General features: G+C 40.5%; 1 protein-coding gene across 2 annotated transcripts in view; it reads left to right on the top strand.

Annotated features, from left to right (window-relative positions):
- PHKA2 (phosphorylase kinase regulatory subunit alpha 2) overlaps positions 1-14,230 on the top strand; it is a 45,755-nt gene that overhangs the window by 1,674 nt on the left and 29,851 nt on the right. For both annotated transcript variants that reach the window (XM_012569501.5, XM_032750170.3), the window contains exons 2-11: positions 3,603-3,761; positions 5,084-5,131; positions 5,618-5,786; positions 6,601-6,683; positions 7,258-7,338; positions 8,335-8,433; positions 8,748-8,894; positions 9,116-9,169; positions 9,737-9,859; positions 13,192-13,287. In XM_012569501.5, the coding sequence (XP_012424955.5) occupies positions 3,603-3,761; positions 5,084-5,131; positions 5,618-5,786; positions 6,601-6,683; positions 7,258-7,338; positions 8,335-8,433; positions 8,748-8,894; positions 9,116-9,169; positions 9,737-9,859; positions 13,192-13,287 (1,059 nt within the window). The remainder of the gene's footprint in view (positions 1-3,602; positions 3,762-5,083; positions 5,132-5,617; positions 5,787-6,600; positions 6,684-7,257; positions 7,339-8,334; positions 8,434-8,747; positions 8,895-9,115; positions 9,170-9,736; positions 9,860-13,191; positions 13,288-14,230) is intronic.

The raw sequence follows: 14,230 nt of genomic DNA, 5'->3' as shown, positions 1-14,230 counted from the left end.
GAGGTAAATTTTTTTCTTTTTGTGGAAAGCAGTTCACAGGCTAGCAGCAAGGCAGAGGATCAGTAGTATCTCAAGAAGACACAGAGAAATGCTCAAGCCATCTTTCTAGATTTTTAAAATATATTTATTTATAGTCTTCCTGGTTTTTTTCACTGCAACACTGAAAGTGTTGTGTTCAGCCAGGTGAAGACATGCAGTGTTTGGGCAAGTTAGGAAGGTTGTCTTTGGGCCACATGCAACTGTGTCTTTCTTGGGAGCAGAAAGTCTGTGGCTGGATTGGCTTGGGTGCTACTGCTTCACTGCTGCTGGTGCCTTCTTAGTGCCCTTCAGGAAGGAGCCAGGGAAGTGAGTTTTAGCCATGTCCTCAGGAGCATGATGGCAGAAGAACCAGAAGGTGTTTAAAATGCTTCTGAGGTGCCGCTGCTCAGTGCGGGGTGATGTGTGACTGTGACCCTGCCCCTCACATCCACAGCTGCAGGAGAGCAGCCTTGGCACATCAGCTGCTGTGCTCTGACAGAGGGCAGTGACACACTCACCTCTGTAAGGTGCAGCAAGGGCAACATGAACTGTGCACAGAACAGCGGGCTTTGATCAGGTGTTTAATGCACCAGGAGCTAAGTTTTTCAGTACTCATTCCAGTCATTCTAGATCAATGTGATTTTTAGAGGCAATTTTTAATGCAGGGTATCTCTGCTATCAGGGCAGATGTGTTCAAATAACAGGTTCAGCTGCACCAGGGCTGACAGTTTTCTCTGTGTGGCACCTTGACCTGGTCTTGTTAGGATCAGATCAGTAGCAAACCTTTTTCTGTTTTGCAGATGTTACATTGTCCTTGTCAGTCCCTGTAGCATGCACACTGATAGTTACCATCCTGTTAAAGGTTATAAAAGGAGGATGAGACCAGACTACTGGCTTCTGTCTGTGGGGCACCTGCCATCTGTTGCATGTACCCCAAGGGACAGGGGTCAGAGAGATGCTTTGGTGCTGAAGCAGAGCAGACATTGAAAAGCACCACTCAGCTGCTTATTGCACCTGTTAAATTGAATGACATAAGAAAAAAAAATGTGAATATTAAGATTAGGAAATAGTAAAACTTAACATCTATGTACATTTTAAGTATTGCTATGGTACTATAAGTGAAAAGCATATGGACCTGATAAGGAAGGCTCATACCTTTATGGGTAACCCCAGCTGTGTTATGGAATCACATTGGAAGGGACTCACAAGAACCATCGAGTCCAGCTCCTAGACCATCCCAAGACTCACTCACATCATATTACAGCTGGTTTCACAAACAAATTTACAAGCTTAGCTAGAGCTACCTCAGTTTTCACTTGACAGATCAATGAGACAATCTCTTTAATTTGACCTTTCAGCAAGATGCTAAATTACTTGCTTTGCTGCTCTTGTTAGAACCCTACTGGTTTTGTGCCTGTCCTGCTGAAGTTCTTATTGACACCTGCTGCCACGTAAGAACTGGTGTGGTTTTTGGTTTGGGTTGTTGGGGGTCTTTTTGTCTCTAGATTGATGAATAGATTTAAAAATAGGTTTGGGCATGATACAACAGTTTAAAGCCTTAGTCCAGCAATCAGCTGGCAGCCCATGGTGCTGATAAAATTCTTTGCTCTGTGGATCTTATGAGCAGGGTGATTTGCAGGATGAGACCTGCTAGTCTAATTAGCTATCACTGCATAGATGGAATGCTTGAAGTACTAGCTAAGCTAAAATCCCTTTGACCTCAGGGGGATTAAGTGCACTCTGTGTTTCTGTGGGTTCTTTAGCACCTTGTAAATACTGTAGTTTTCATATGGTGCCAGCAGGTAACAGAAGAAAGTAATTGTAGTTTTAAGAGAAAATACTTCTAAAAAAGCTGAAACAGAGCCACTGAAAATATTAATTAGTGTATTACATTGTTCTGCTAACATTCTGAATGTGCATGAGGAAAGATATTGTGTTGTCAGTTCATGAGAGCCAGCCCCAGTGCACCCAAAAAGCTGGGACCAACTTATAGAGGAATCAAAGGTGGTGAAATGGTGATGGCTACCCATGGATGTGTTTAATACAACCTCTTGAGATAGACAAGTCCCTTCCTGGGAGCTGAATAGTCTTTTAAAGTCTCAGATGGGCCTTTTCTCTGGGATTCCATTTTGGTACACAGAGACATTTTTATTTTTCAAGTGGCAGCTAGCCAGCATGGAGAATAGGGAAAAATAAACCAAAATTATAATTTCTCAGACAGCAGAGTGATCTCTATTAAGTCAGGGCTGCAGGTTAGTAGACATTTGTTGTCCTACATTGGAGGGAGGGGAACAAAGTGTCCTCTATGAATGCTGGGAGTATGTGGTCTGCCTTTTGAGACCCTGAGTTTTGTCATGTGGGCACAGTGCTGATCTGGGACTTTTGTTACTCCTTGTTTGACTTTTCAAGACCAAAGTTTTTTAAGCTGTTTGCATTCATATACGGTACTTTCCCCATCAAAGAGGCGAGTAGGGGGCCTTCAATAGTTGCTGAGGGGGCTGTTGCAGCAGAACTTCCTTTCTACTCTGAGTGAGCCACTAAGCATTGCTGTATTAAACCATGACAATAGGGCTGACTGTGCCAGGTCATGTCTGTCAGGCTGTCACCCCTGTGCTGCTCACATGCAGTGACCAGGAAATTGTAACTAAAGCCCTTCTCCCTCAAACCAGCTTTTTTATGAATAATGAGTTGAGTGAACCAGTGTGTGGGAGAAATGAAAAATTGGTGGATGTATCCTTTTAAATTTTACTTTTGTAAAAGTAGTCTTTAGTAATCTTTGCCCCTAGTCACACCAACCCTACCAACTGGTCTTCATTCACTGAAATTTTCTGTAAAAGCTTGATTTGATTAAAAGTTCTATTGACCTTTTGCCTCTTTGTCTCATTTTTTTGTTAGTCAAGAATGTACAGCCAAGAAAGATGGTCTAAAAAAATTAAGGATAGTGAAGTGATAGGCATTAATGATGCAATGAAAAATTTAATGGAGTATTTGGGATGCTCTGCTTTTCAGACAGTGATGCTTTTCAACCCCTTCACATTTTTTTTTCCTGTATGTTTTCCAAATGAGGATATAAAAAAGGTTTTACATTGATTTAGCTGTCATAAACTGAGTGGGCAGATATATAGAAATACTTTTTTAATCTCCTAGAAGATCACTAATGGTTTTTTACTTTCTAAAGATTGTGCCACAGACTACTTACATAGAGGAGCATATATCCCACATTAAATTGCTCATGTTAACTCAGTGCCTTCTTTTCCTCATAAATATGTAAAATCTAAATTTGCATTTCCCTGAATTTCACTCAGTGACTCAGCTACTAATCCTTAATGGATGAAGATGTCCAGCTGGATGCTGTAAGCTTTACAAGCTGAAATGTTCAAATAAATTTTGCATTTAATTTGTGTGAGTTTGGGAAGCAAGTATGGGATCTCACTTCTGTTGTGAAATCATGAGCAGCCGCAGTGTACACTTAGCATGAAATCATCTTTAGTTTGTTACCCTTTAATACAGAAAGAAGTGATGCTTCATAGCCGATGGGACTTGAGGTGGTAATGTTTGTTCTTTATTCCTTCTGCCATGCTTAGAACCCAGTGACGGGGCTGCTTTCAGCCGGGGCGGACCATAAGGATGCCTGGGTACGGGACAACATTTACAGCATCCTGGCCGTGTGGGGGCTGGGAATGGCGTATCGGAAGAATGCAGACCGGGATGAGGATAAAGCCAAAGCCTACGAGCTTGAGCAGGTGCGTCAAGGCTCAACCATAAACCAGTTCCACTGTTTGGGTTTTCTTACTGCAGTGTTTTTGGAGAGTGCATTTCCACTGCTGCTGTGTCTGGAATCTGGCAGGGTTTTCTTGGCTTGGAGTACGCCTTCCAAAGACAGCAACATCCATGCAGTGTGTGGTGTGCAGTATCTGTGGCAACTTTCTGGCAAGGAGGATTTGAAGGACTGGATGGCAGAGAGGCTAACATCTGAATTTAACTGCAAATGAAACAAAAATATGTAGAAGTCAAACTTTATCGGTTGGCTGATTGTTGAAAATTAGGCTTCTGAGAGTTTTGTTTCCCAATTTACAATTACTCTCTCAGATTAAACCTTGAGGTTCCTCGTAAGGTGTGTTATGGTGCAGAAAATCAGGCCTAGGCTGGTTGCAGCAATTTATCTGCCAGACCATTCTTTCCCATAAAGGGAAGCATGCTGTTTAAAGTAGAAGTCTTTGGAATGTTCACGGAGGTTGAACGTGGTGTGTAGGTGTGTTTCATCATAGTGGAGATGGTAATGACCTCCAGACTGATAAGTTCTGTGCTGGAGAATTGGAAGGGGACATAACTCACGCAGTTAAATACTAAAATCTGCAGCTGGGAGTGTGAATATCAGAAATGAGAATGTAAACAGAGGTGGGTTAAATGTGAAGTGAGGGACTGTTGGTGTCCTGATGTTGTTTTAGAGTCACTGGGTAAATTTTTCGCTGCTGTGTCCTTACTTGAATCAGGGAGGTCCATGGTGACAGAATAACCTTAACTCAGTTTGCATGATCATATTTACATTTTGAGGCTATATAATTGGGGTGAAAAGGTAGGGTTGATTATTTAATGCACAATCTTGCACTTCTCTACATTCACACTTACGGTCCTTTCTCTACTGTCACTTGATTTTTGTTGTACTGTATAAAGAGTGGAAGAAGCTCTACAGGTTTTGCGGTCATGTCAATGACCTGAAGTCACCTACCAATGTTCCCTAGATCTGTAAATTCAAAAAAATGTAGTATTAATATTCTTACAAGACTTAGCATTCTTCATACTTCCTTTAGCTCCTTTAGGACTGTGGAAAGTTGTTCCACTGTTTATAGAGGACCTTTGGGAAAAGACTTCTAGATAGGGATGAAGGAATAAAATCTCATCGCTGTATTAAAAAAAAAAAATGCATGCAAAACATTTTGGGCAGATATACATTCTTTTTTACCTTTGGCAGGACATTAGTAGAGGGTGCGAACTTTGCCACTTTTGAATGTTGTTAGAAAGAGCATGAGGCTGAAAATGGCACTGGTATGTTTTGTTCCTGCAGAACGTTGTGAAGCTGATGCGGGGACTCCTGCAGTGCATGATGAGACAGGTAATGCCATAGGATTGAGTTAGTAGATGTATTTACAAAGTGTTCCATGGAAGCATGTAGTTCTTGTGTCTTCTGTGGAGTGTCTTATTTTGTGTGTGTGCAGATGATGGTGTGGGGAGTCTTCTTATAACTCTTGAGCAAAACACTGACCTTGCTTCCACTTCTTGTCCAAGTAACATTTTGAGAATATGCTTGTAGCAAATCAGAGTTTTGCCTTTGCAAACTGATTTTCACCAAGGTGGATGCCTCTAGTTTACATCTGAACTCAACAAGGTAATTTAATCATATTCTTTCCTGTAGAGATGTGGATTTAACTGGAGTCTAATGTCAGAGCTGTGTTTAAGCCCTCTGGTCAATCAAAACTGAGTGAGGTTACAGGATTAAGACCTCAAGATTCTCTTCACCTAAGGAAAATTGTTAATTTCAAAATCATTTGGAGAATTTCTTCCAAAATGTTTCAGATTTGAGATTTGTGATGTTTTTTAGGTAGATAAGGTAGAGAAGTTCAAACGCACTCAGAGTACCAAAGACTGCCTCCATGCCAAGTATAACTCTGCAACTTGTGCCACGGTGGTTGGGGATGACCAGTGGGGGCATCTACAAGTGGATGCAACTTCCCTCTACCTGCTCTTCTTAGCACAGATGACTGCATCAGGTAAGCAGAAGATATTTTTGCCTTTTTTTGCAGCCTTTCTATTCCAGCTCTTATTTTAAAAGGAAAAGAAAAGCAGTAACCAGCTTCAAAGTTCTTTACATTATTATTACTCAAAAGGAAGTCACGTTTCTCTGGGAAAAAAAATAGCCTTACTTGGAATTTCTTGTTTATAGTAATTGGCAGTGTCTGTGCCCTTAATTAAGGTATCAAATACATGAGATATTTAGAATCATGTCAGAGAAGTCTCATGTTTAAAGACTTCATAGGAGACAACCACGTTTCTTCAGAGAGTGGCAACATTGAGTCAGGTGCACTTGTGCCATCAGTGTTTCTTCTCTTACTGGTGCTGAATTATCTTGTGTTCTTCTTAATCATACTCCTCCTGTGAGAATAAGGATGTGTTTCCTTATGTGTTTTTCTGTCCTTGAAGCCCCTTGCAATTGATCCCTGCAGAGCAGGCACCTGGTCATCTTGAAGGTTCCTAGGTAGAGCACTGAGCAGGCAGAGGGCTGGGGAGCTGCAGGAATTGGTATTCACTGTTCTGGAGAGCCAGAGGTGGCTCAGGTGCCTCTGCTTTTTACCCATGGTCTGACTGTGAGGTGGTTTTTGGTTGGTCTTTGAAACAGTCTGTGTTGGTGGGGTTTGAAGTATTTTGTCAGTTGCAAGTATTGAGGCTTCCTGCCTGACATTTGGAAATGAGTTTTTCCTTTGGTTTCAGTGGGCAGGGGTTGGTAGCAAATAAAAGTGTGAAAATCACTGTAGAGTAGCTATTGCAGTTCACAATATAATTATTCTCTTTCCATCTTTTGATCAGGGCTACGTATTATCTTCACCCTTGATGAAGTTACCTTTATCCAAAATCTTGTTTTTTACATAGAAGCTGCCTACAAAGTTGCTGTAAGTAGTTATTTATATGTAAATGATCTGAACACTGCTCAGATCAAGTGTGGGTGGAAAATTATTTATTGCTGGAGATATAAAATAGGGACTTGTTTTTTCCACAAGAAGATATCAGAATCTGTCAGTGCTTTACAGTGCAAGCAGCATCTTTGGAGATGTTGGGAGGGCTGTGGAGGACTTACTGCTGCATGGGTGAGGTATACTTGTTCTATTATAATAATAGGGGGTTTTATTGATAATTAGTCTTATACACCTTTCTAGAAAGGGCAGGTTGTTAGCAAACCAGGTCGAAGGGACATGCACAGGAGGAGGGATAAAGAGCTTTGTGTGTTCTGTGAAGGCAGTGATTTGTGACTGTACACGTGATCTGCTGGGGTTGTACTTTTATGTGCTTCTTTGCAAACATGAGGAGGGTCTCTTGAGACTTGGAGCTCCTTTTTACTTTTTTTTTTTTTTTTGAAGGCAAATAATGAACTAATTTCATGTAGGGGCGGGGATTTGTTGTGGGACACGGGGCAAAATGTTGATTTGTATAAAATTGTGTCATTTTTTCTTGATGATGTTGTTGCAGGATTATGGAATTTGGGAACGTGGTGATAAGACAAACCAAGGAATCCCTGAACTGAACGCGAGCTCTGTAGGGATGGCCAAAGTGAGAATGTTTTCCTGATACCTTCTGCATGGCTGCTGTGTTATACTTAAGGGCTCTGACAAACCTGATCGTTTCCTTTGTGTGGACTTCTTGGCCACTGCAATAGTTAGCTGATTGTATAAGTTTTTTTGTTTAGGTGTGAGTATTTTTTAGTGTGAAATCTTTGCGATAGTGGCTCTTATTGAAGGGCCTCAGCACAGTTGTTCCAGGGATTGCAAGAAAGGTACCAGATTAATTGAACCATGAATCTGACAGATTCAATGAGATACGGTCTTATAAAGTGGCCTCTGGTTTTCTTTTCCCTCCTCCTTAATTCTTCAACCTCAGTGTCGTATGTGTTGTCATGGTAAGATCAAGTCAGATGTAAATTCTAAAAAAGAGCAGAATATCAGTTTAAGAAATTTTTTACAAGTAGTTTAGAGAGAAAAATAAATGAAGATATATTTAAACGAAAGTGGATATTTCTGATTCCCTCATAGCTCAAGGTCACAGACGTACTAAATGAAGCTCAGGCCATAAATGTAAATATGTAATTGACAACTACCTCATTGCATGGTGTCTGAGGGACAGACAGAAGACAAGTATCATTAAGGTTAAAGGTGCATTTGCCTTTCAGCAGGATTTGTTAGATCTTGTGTGCACTCACTGATAAAGAAGGTTATTTTGGAATATAGGGCAGGACAAGCATTTTTTACTAAGTAGGTCAATATTTAGATGATATCTCTCTGGAAAGCCAGCTCCCAGTTTTTTTGTATTGCCTTTAAATTGTAGGAAGGATCACCAGTACATCAGTCCTCTATCCTACTAACTGAAAACCAGAAATAGTTACTTTTTCTAAAATATTGCCAAGCTTCCCTTTAAAGATGAAAAAAACATGTGTGGGGTGAACTGCTGTCTTTTGTAATTTCTTTCAGAGGTTAAGTACAGTTGCTAGGGTGTATACTTGTTTTAAAAGGTATATACTCATTTTGAGTTGTGGTTTGGTTTCCTTGGAAGGCTGCTTTGGAAGCAATTGATGAACTAGATCTTTTTGGAGCTCATGGAGGACACAAATCAGTGATTCATGTTCTTCCTGATGAAGTGGAACACTGCCAGGTAAAAATTAGTCTGCTCTGCTTTACTAGGGAAAAACCTAACACCCTCTCCTCTTTGTTTTTAAATGAAATGTTGATTAACTAAGCCAAGAATGTAATATAATAAGGATGGCTTCAGGCTATGCTGCTCACCCTGTTTCTAGTAGATCATGTCAAACTGAATTGGGTGAAGCATTCTCATTCTAACACAGTTAAAAGTAACTGCACACACTTCTCTGTCAGTTTGCAAATAGTTTAGTCTCATTTGCACTTGACACAGCTTTTGAACTCGGCAAATTGTTTCACATCTCTCTCTGCTGTTCTTGTTTTGCTCAGTCTATTCTGTACTCCATGTTGCCGAGGGCATCCACATCAAAGGAGATTGATGCTGGCCTTCTGTCTATTATTTCTTACCCAGCTTTTGCAGTGGAAGATGTGAACCTTGTTAATGTAACCAAGAGTGAAATCATATCCAAATTGCAGGTAAAGATTTACTTTATTTTTGTTTTCCAAAGAGAGAAGCAAAACCTGTTTCTAAACCAAAAATCCTAATTAAGGGTTGCAAGGTTGGTTCCTCTGTGCATGAAGAGAGGGAGGAAGATTCCTAAGTGACCCATAAAACTCAGCACACACCTTTATGCTGATATTAGTCTATGAGGAAGAAGCATAAGGGGAATTTTCTACAATGTTGTCTGTTTTTACAGGGCCGCTATGGCTGCTGTCGCTTTCTCCGAGATGGTTACAAGACACCCAGAGAGGTACTTCTGATACATATTTATGATGTACATTTTCAGTAAGCACATGGGAAGAAATTTATCTCTTCTTTGTAGACATAATTTGTTTTATTTACATGAAGGGGTGATGTTCTTCATCACTGCTAAGACATCTTATTGGATCTCGGGGTAATCCAGGTACCCACCCTGGAAAGGACACATATTGGAGGGAGGCTAAGGGTTTAAAATCCGTTATTAAAGACAGAACTTAATTCATAATTCTGTAAGAAATTAACCATTAGATGTACTTATGGTATCTAAGATGAGGCGGTATCTCTGAAATATCCCAAAATATCTTTGAACTGAGGCAGAGCCACAATCATTTGGGAGACACTTAGATCCAGAGACTAAGAAGGATTGATTTGTCTAGAGAACCATTAAATTAGTTTGAGAGTGAATGTGACAAAGAAGTCAAGAGACTGCATGGAAACCATTTCTGGTGGGTGTATTGGTTTCTATGTTATAATTTGTATAAAATAGGCTAGCATTATGACTGGAATATAAGTGACTAATTTAGCACTGTGACTAAATAAGTGTGGTTGAATTTTTTAGGATCCAAGCAGGCTGCACTATGATCCTGCTGAGCTCAAGCTCTTTGAGAATATTGAATGTGAGTGGCCAGTATTCTGGACATACTTCCTAATAGATGGAATATTTAATGAGGACAAGATCCAGGTGAGGAAAGAAGACATTGCTTTCAAATTGAAAAACCATTTACCGTCAGTATTTTGTAACTTTGTTCCATGTTTGTTTTGGGTATTATTTAGATACCCCATTAGCATAGTGGAATAGTCTTCAGCCAATTTCATCTTCCTGGGGAGTTCATGAAGTGGTAGAGGCAGCAGGGTTGTGCACACTGGGGCCTGGTTGCCCCTACCGGGTTGAGTGGTTCTATTAGATGGGGTGGTAAACCTGGGCTAAACAGGGTTTATTTTGCTGGTTTTGTCTTATCACCAACCTTGGTGCGCCTTTCACGGTTACTTCAGGATGAGACAAGCTTCTTTTTCCCCAGCCTCTCTGGCTTGGCTGCTGAGAACAAGATTTGTAGTACTTTCAGTCTTTTTGTACATTCAGGGAGATCTGAGATTGGCTTATGTGGGGCAATTTCATTTTCACTAGTTTCCCAAGTAACTTCATGCCATTACTGTGCCAGACGTCCAGTGGTTAGTAGAGCTAAATTGATTGTAGCCCTCCAAAGGTTATGGTGGCACTTGGGGAGTATTTTAAGTCAAAGAGCAGCAAGTAGCCAGGACTAAATACATTCATACCAGAACTTCTGCAGTTTGGTAGCTTGAAAGAAATTAAAAATATATGTGATTTACAATTTCCTAGTATGGAGAGGGATTGGAGATCGCTGAGCTCCTTTAAAAATTGAAATGTCATCAGAAACAATTCAGAGAATTTCAGACCAAAAAGCCCTCTTTCTGTATCAGATGTTAAAAATCAAGTGAAATTTCTCCTGATGCTAGACACATAAAATGTTTTCCTGAACACAGTAAAAGTAGTCTGGTGAAGAGAGAAATGGCATTATTTTGTGAGGGGGAAGGACAGAAAGTTTACTGAAACTTCAGTCCAGCCAATAAAATACCACTTCCTGAAGCAATCTCTAGACCTTAGTTGGATTATCTGGGACAGTATGTACCTGGTTGTGTTGTTTTTTTGCTTTTTTTTTGGTGTGCAGATGGACTGTTCTAGGGCATGGTCAGGGCAATTGCCCTTAGTTTCCACTGTTCAAACATAGTTGAATGAGTCACTTAGACACTCAGGTGAATGTCTAGTCCCCAGTTAGTACTGCAAACAAATGGTTTTGCTAGAAAAATAAGCACCCTGAGGACTCAAAAAAAGTGGAGTGGGACAGGATGTGGGAAAATGTCAGTGTATGTGAACCTATGGGTCCCTTACTTTGAGTAATCCACTGTACTTAAGAACAGCAGAAAAAGGATTTCTGAGGCATATGCTGGTAGTGCTTGAAAAGTTTCCCTCTAAGTAAAAACTTGGACTGGATAGTTAATAAATGGAACAAACTAAGGAATCTGGTAAAAAGAAAATTCATTGCATGTTCTTATCAGTGTGTTATTTCTATTACTAGTATGTTGTCTAATATCACAAGAACAAGAGGATTTGCTGGTCAGTGAACTTAGATATTTTTAAACATTTGAATCTGTTTTAACCTTTCCTTGTGACAAAATTTTAATCAAAATTTTAAGAGAAACTGATTTCCCAATCCTGCAAAATGGAATTCAGCAAGCCACAGACAAATGTTCATGGCATACAGCTAACAATTTATACACCTTACACACTAGCAGTCTGATGTCTGTGTCACTGCACAGTCATCCATTGAAAATTACTTGTAGGGTCTGTTTCAGTGACTTCTTGTGCTGGTTTTGCATTGGAGCCATTCACAGAAGTGGCTTTCTTAGAGAAGCTGCTAGCAGTTTCCTCTGTGTCTGACAAAAAACCTTAGTTTGAGAGCTGCCAGTCTGTTAAACCACTGAGAAAGCTGGACACACCTCTGTGAATACACATGTTAAAGACTAAAAAATCCCGGGAAGCCCCTTTTTCCTTCCAGCCTGAGAGCAGATAGCAAGGCCGGCCTGGCCCCCCATCTCAGCTGGGCCGGGCTGGGCAGGATCTGCCATGGGGCTGAGCCCCATCGGCTGCCTGTGAGGGAGAGGGGAGGCCACTGGCCCCCAGCATGCTGCAGTGAGCCCTGGCCTGGCTGCTGAGATCCTCACTGCCCCCCACTCCAGCCCAGCCGGGGTCTTGTAACCATCTGCAGGCCCCAGGCAAGATATTAACTCTTTCAGTGCACAAATGAAACTTGCAGACCTTCAATCCTTACTCCCATGAGAGAAAAGGACAGAGTGAGAACATGTAGAGGAACAACATGAAGACACCAAAGTCAGTGAAGAAAGAGCCAAGTCCCATATGGGAGGGATAAGGAGATGCCTTGATCTCCCCTCTTTCAGGGGCTGAAATCCTCTTGTAAAGCTATGGAGAAGAATGCAATCGATACATCAGACTCTTTTTCCCTATAAGTCCTTGAAAGTATGTTCAAATTGTAGATATGAGCAAACACCTCTATGCTAAAGTAAGCAAATGTTGAAGTAGCTTTGATCCCATGAGATGTTTGAACAGAGAGAGAGAGAGAGAAGAGTGATGAAGACCCTTTTTCCCTGGGGTCAAAGAAGACTTCTCAGATATGAAGATGATCTCAGAGATAGATAAAGAGAACCTTTGCTCTTGAACAGCTCATCCTTAAAATAGTACCCCATAAGTTGACATGGACCATAAACACAGCTGTTGGAAAAGCTGTAAAAAATGGGAGGGACTTCACAATTGCAGATTTCCAAGCAGCTGCTGTTTATGGAATTTAAAAGTCACAAGAGAAACTGTTTTCTTGTGGATAAGTCTCCATAAACTGACAATAGGGACTCCTCTCCATAAGTGAACTGAAGAAAGACTATTCTAGAAGTGATAAACTGATTGAATTGTTTCTGTACATTGTTAGTGAAAAAAAAAAAAAACAAACTATGTAGGGGGGAGAAGTGTTCTAAAGGTTTTATTCTGATTCTTATTATTTTTTCTTTTAGTTACTGTTAATAAAGTTTTCTTTATACCCTTTTTAAAGTTTTGAGCCTGCTTTGCCTTCCTCCTAATCCTATCTCACAGCAGGAAATGAGTAAGTATATTCTAATGGGTGCATTGGTGCTTGGCCAGCACTAGACCCGCCACACTTCTCAGTAGGAATATATTGAAAGTTTTGTAGCAATGTGTTACAGTTTGAAGGCAAATGTTTGTGTTTGTGATAACACTGAGATGCTGGAACAGTCTCTGATAATTTGAACCCTGTTCTTCCATCAGCAAGTCATCATTCCTCCACTTCTTTTTTTTTCTTTTCTAAGTATATTAAATTTCAGTAAAAAAGTACTGCTCAAAAGTACATTATTGTTTCTGTTTTCCTGATTGTAATGTGACTTCTCACTCTGTTTTAAAAATAATTCCAGGTACAAGAGTACAGAGAGGCTCTGGAAGGAATACTTATAAGAGAGAAGAATGGATTAGTGCTAATGCCTGAACTGTATGCAGTCCCTCCAGAAAAGGTATTGTGAAAATGCAATGTCCACTTCAGTATGCAAAGTAGAGAGAGCAAGAGGAATGTCAGTCTTACAGTTTTTCTGTGTCTGATTAATCTAAACCAACAATAAAAAAGACTGTTGCACATTATTTTAAAAAGTAAGAGACCTCTCACAGCTGCTGCTGAGAAATGGTAAACTTTAGGCTTCCAAATGGTCACATTTTTCACTTGTAAATTGTCTGTGGAAATATCACAGCAGGTCTAAAATTTTACATCCTTAGAGCTAGACATATATTTAAGAAGTGCTGATACTGGCTTAGGAACTGAAACTCAAAGAAGAAATAAAGCATAGACTGTCCTGCCTGTCTAGTCTGTTGATTGATTGTGCTGCCCTTTTCCAGAGCATGTACGGGAGACAGATTTCAAATGGATTAGGGTTTGGGCTGGGATTTTGGGTTGGGTATTTCCTTTTGCCCCACCTTTGCTGTTACTGTTTATCTCATTCTCACGTCGTGACAGAGAAATTCAGATGAGCTTATGTGCTCTTCCATGCTATTTGCCTTTGTATCCCTCCTTGCCAACTTCTTCTCCCACTCCAGACTTCTCAGCCCTCACTCACTAAGGGTGTGGAGCCTCCTGGGTTGGTCTGAGTTGCTCAGCCGACAGCTGATGCCTTGCTCGCAGATCTGAGGTGGAAACTGAATTGCCTTCCTAGTGGGAACAAGCGTGTAAGAGTCCAGAGCCTTCTTGTGAATTTTGATATGATGATAATGATCTGAAAAACATGCCACATCAACAGGGTAGATTTTGTCTGTCTATAAAACAAATATGAAATGGCTGCCTGAAAATGTAATCTGGGTGGGTTTTTGCCCTGCCCTCAATAGATCTATATACTGCAAAATTAAGGCAGCTTTTCTAAATTAGTACGTCTACTCTTGATTTTTCTATTGACCATCCTTGCTAACGCA

This window comes from Taeniopygia guttata, chromosome 1 (genome assembly GCF_048771995.1).
Source record: "Taeniopygia guttata chromosome 1, bTaeGut7.mat, whole genome shotgun sequence".
Taxonomy (NCBI): domain Eukaryota; kingdom Metazoa; phylum Chordata; class Aves; order Passeriformes; family Estrildidae; genus Taeniopygia; species Taeniopygia guttata.
The sequence above is the reverse complement of the archived record's forward strand: the minus strand, read 5'-3'. Positions and strand labels throughout refer to the sequence as shown.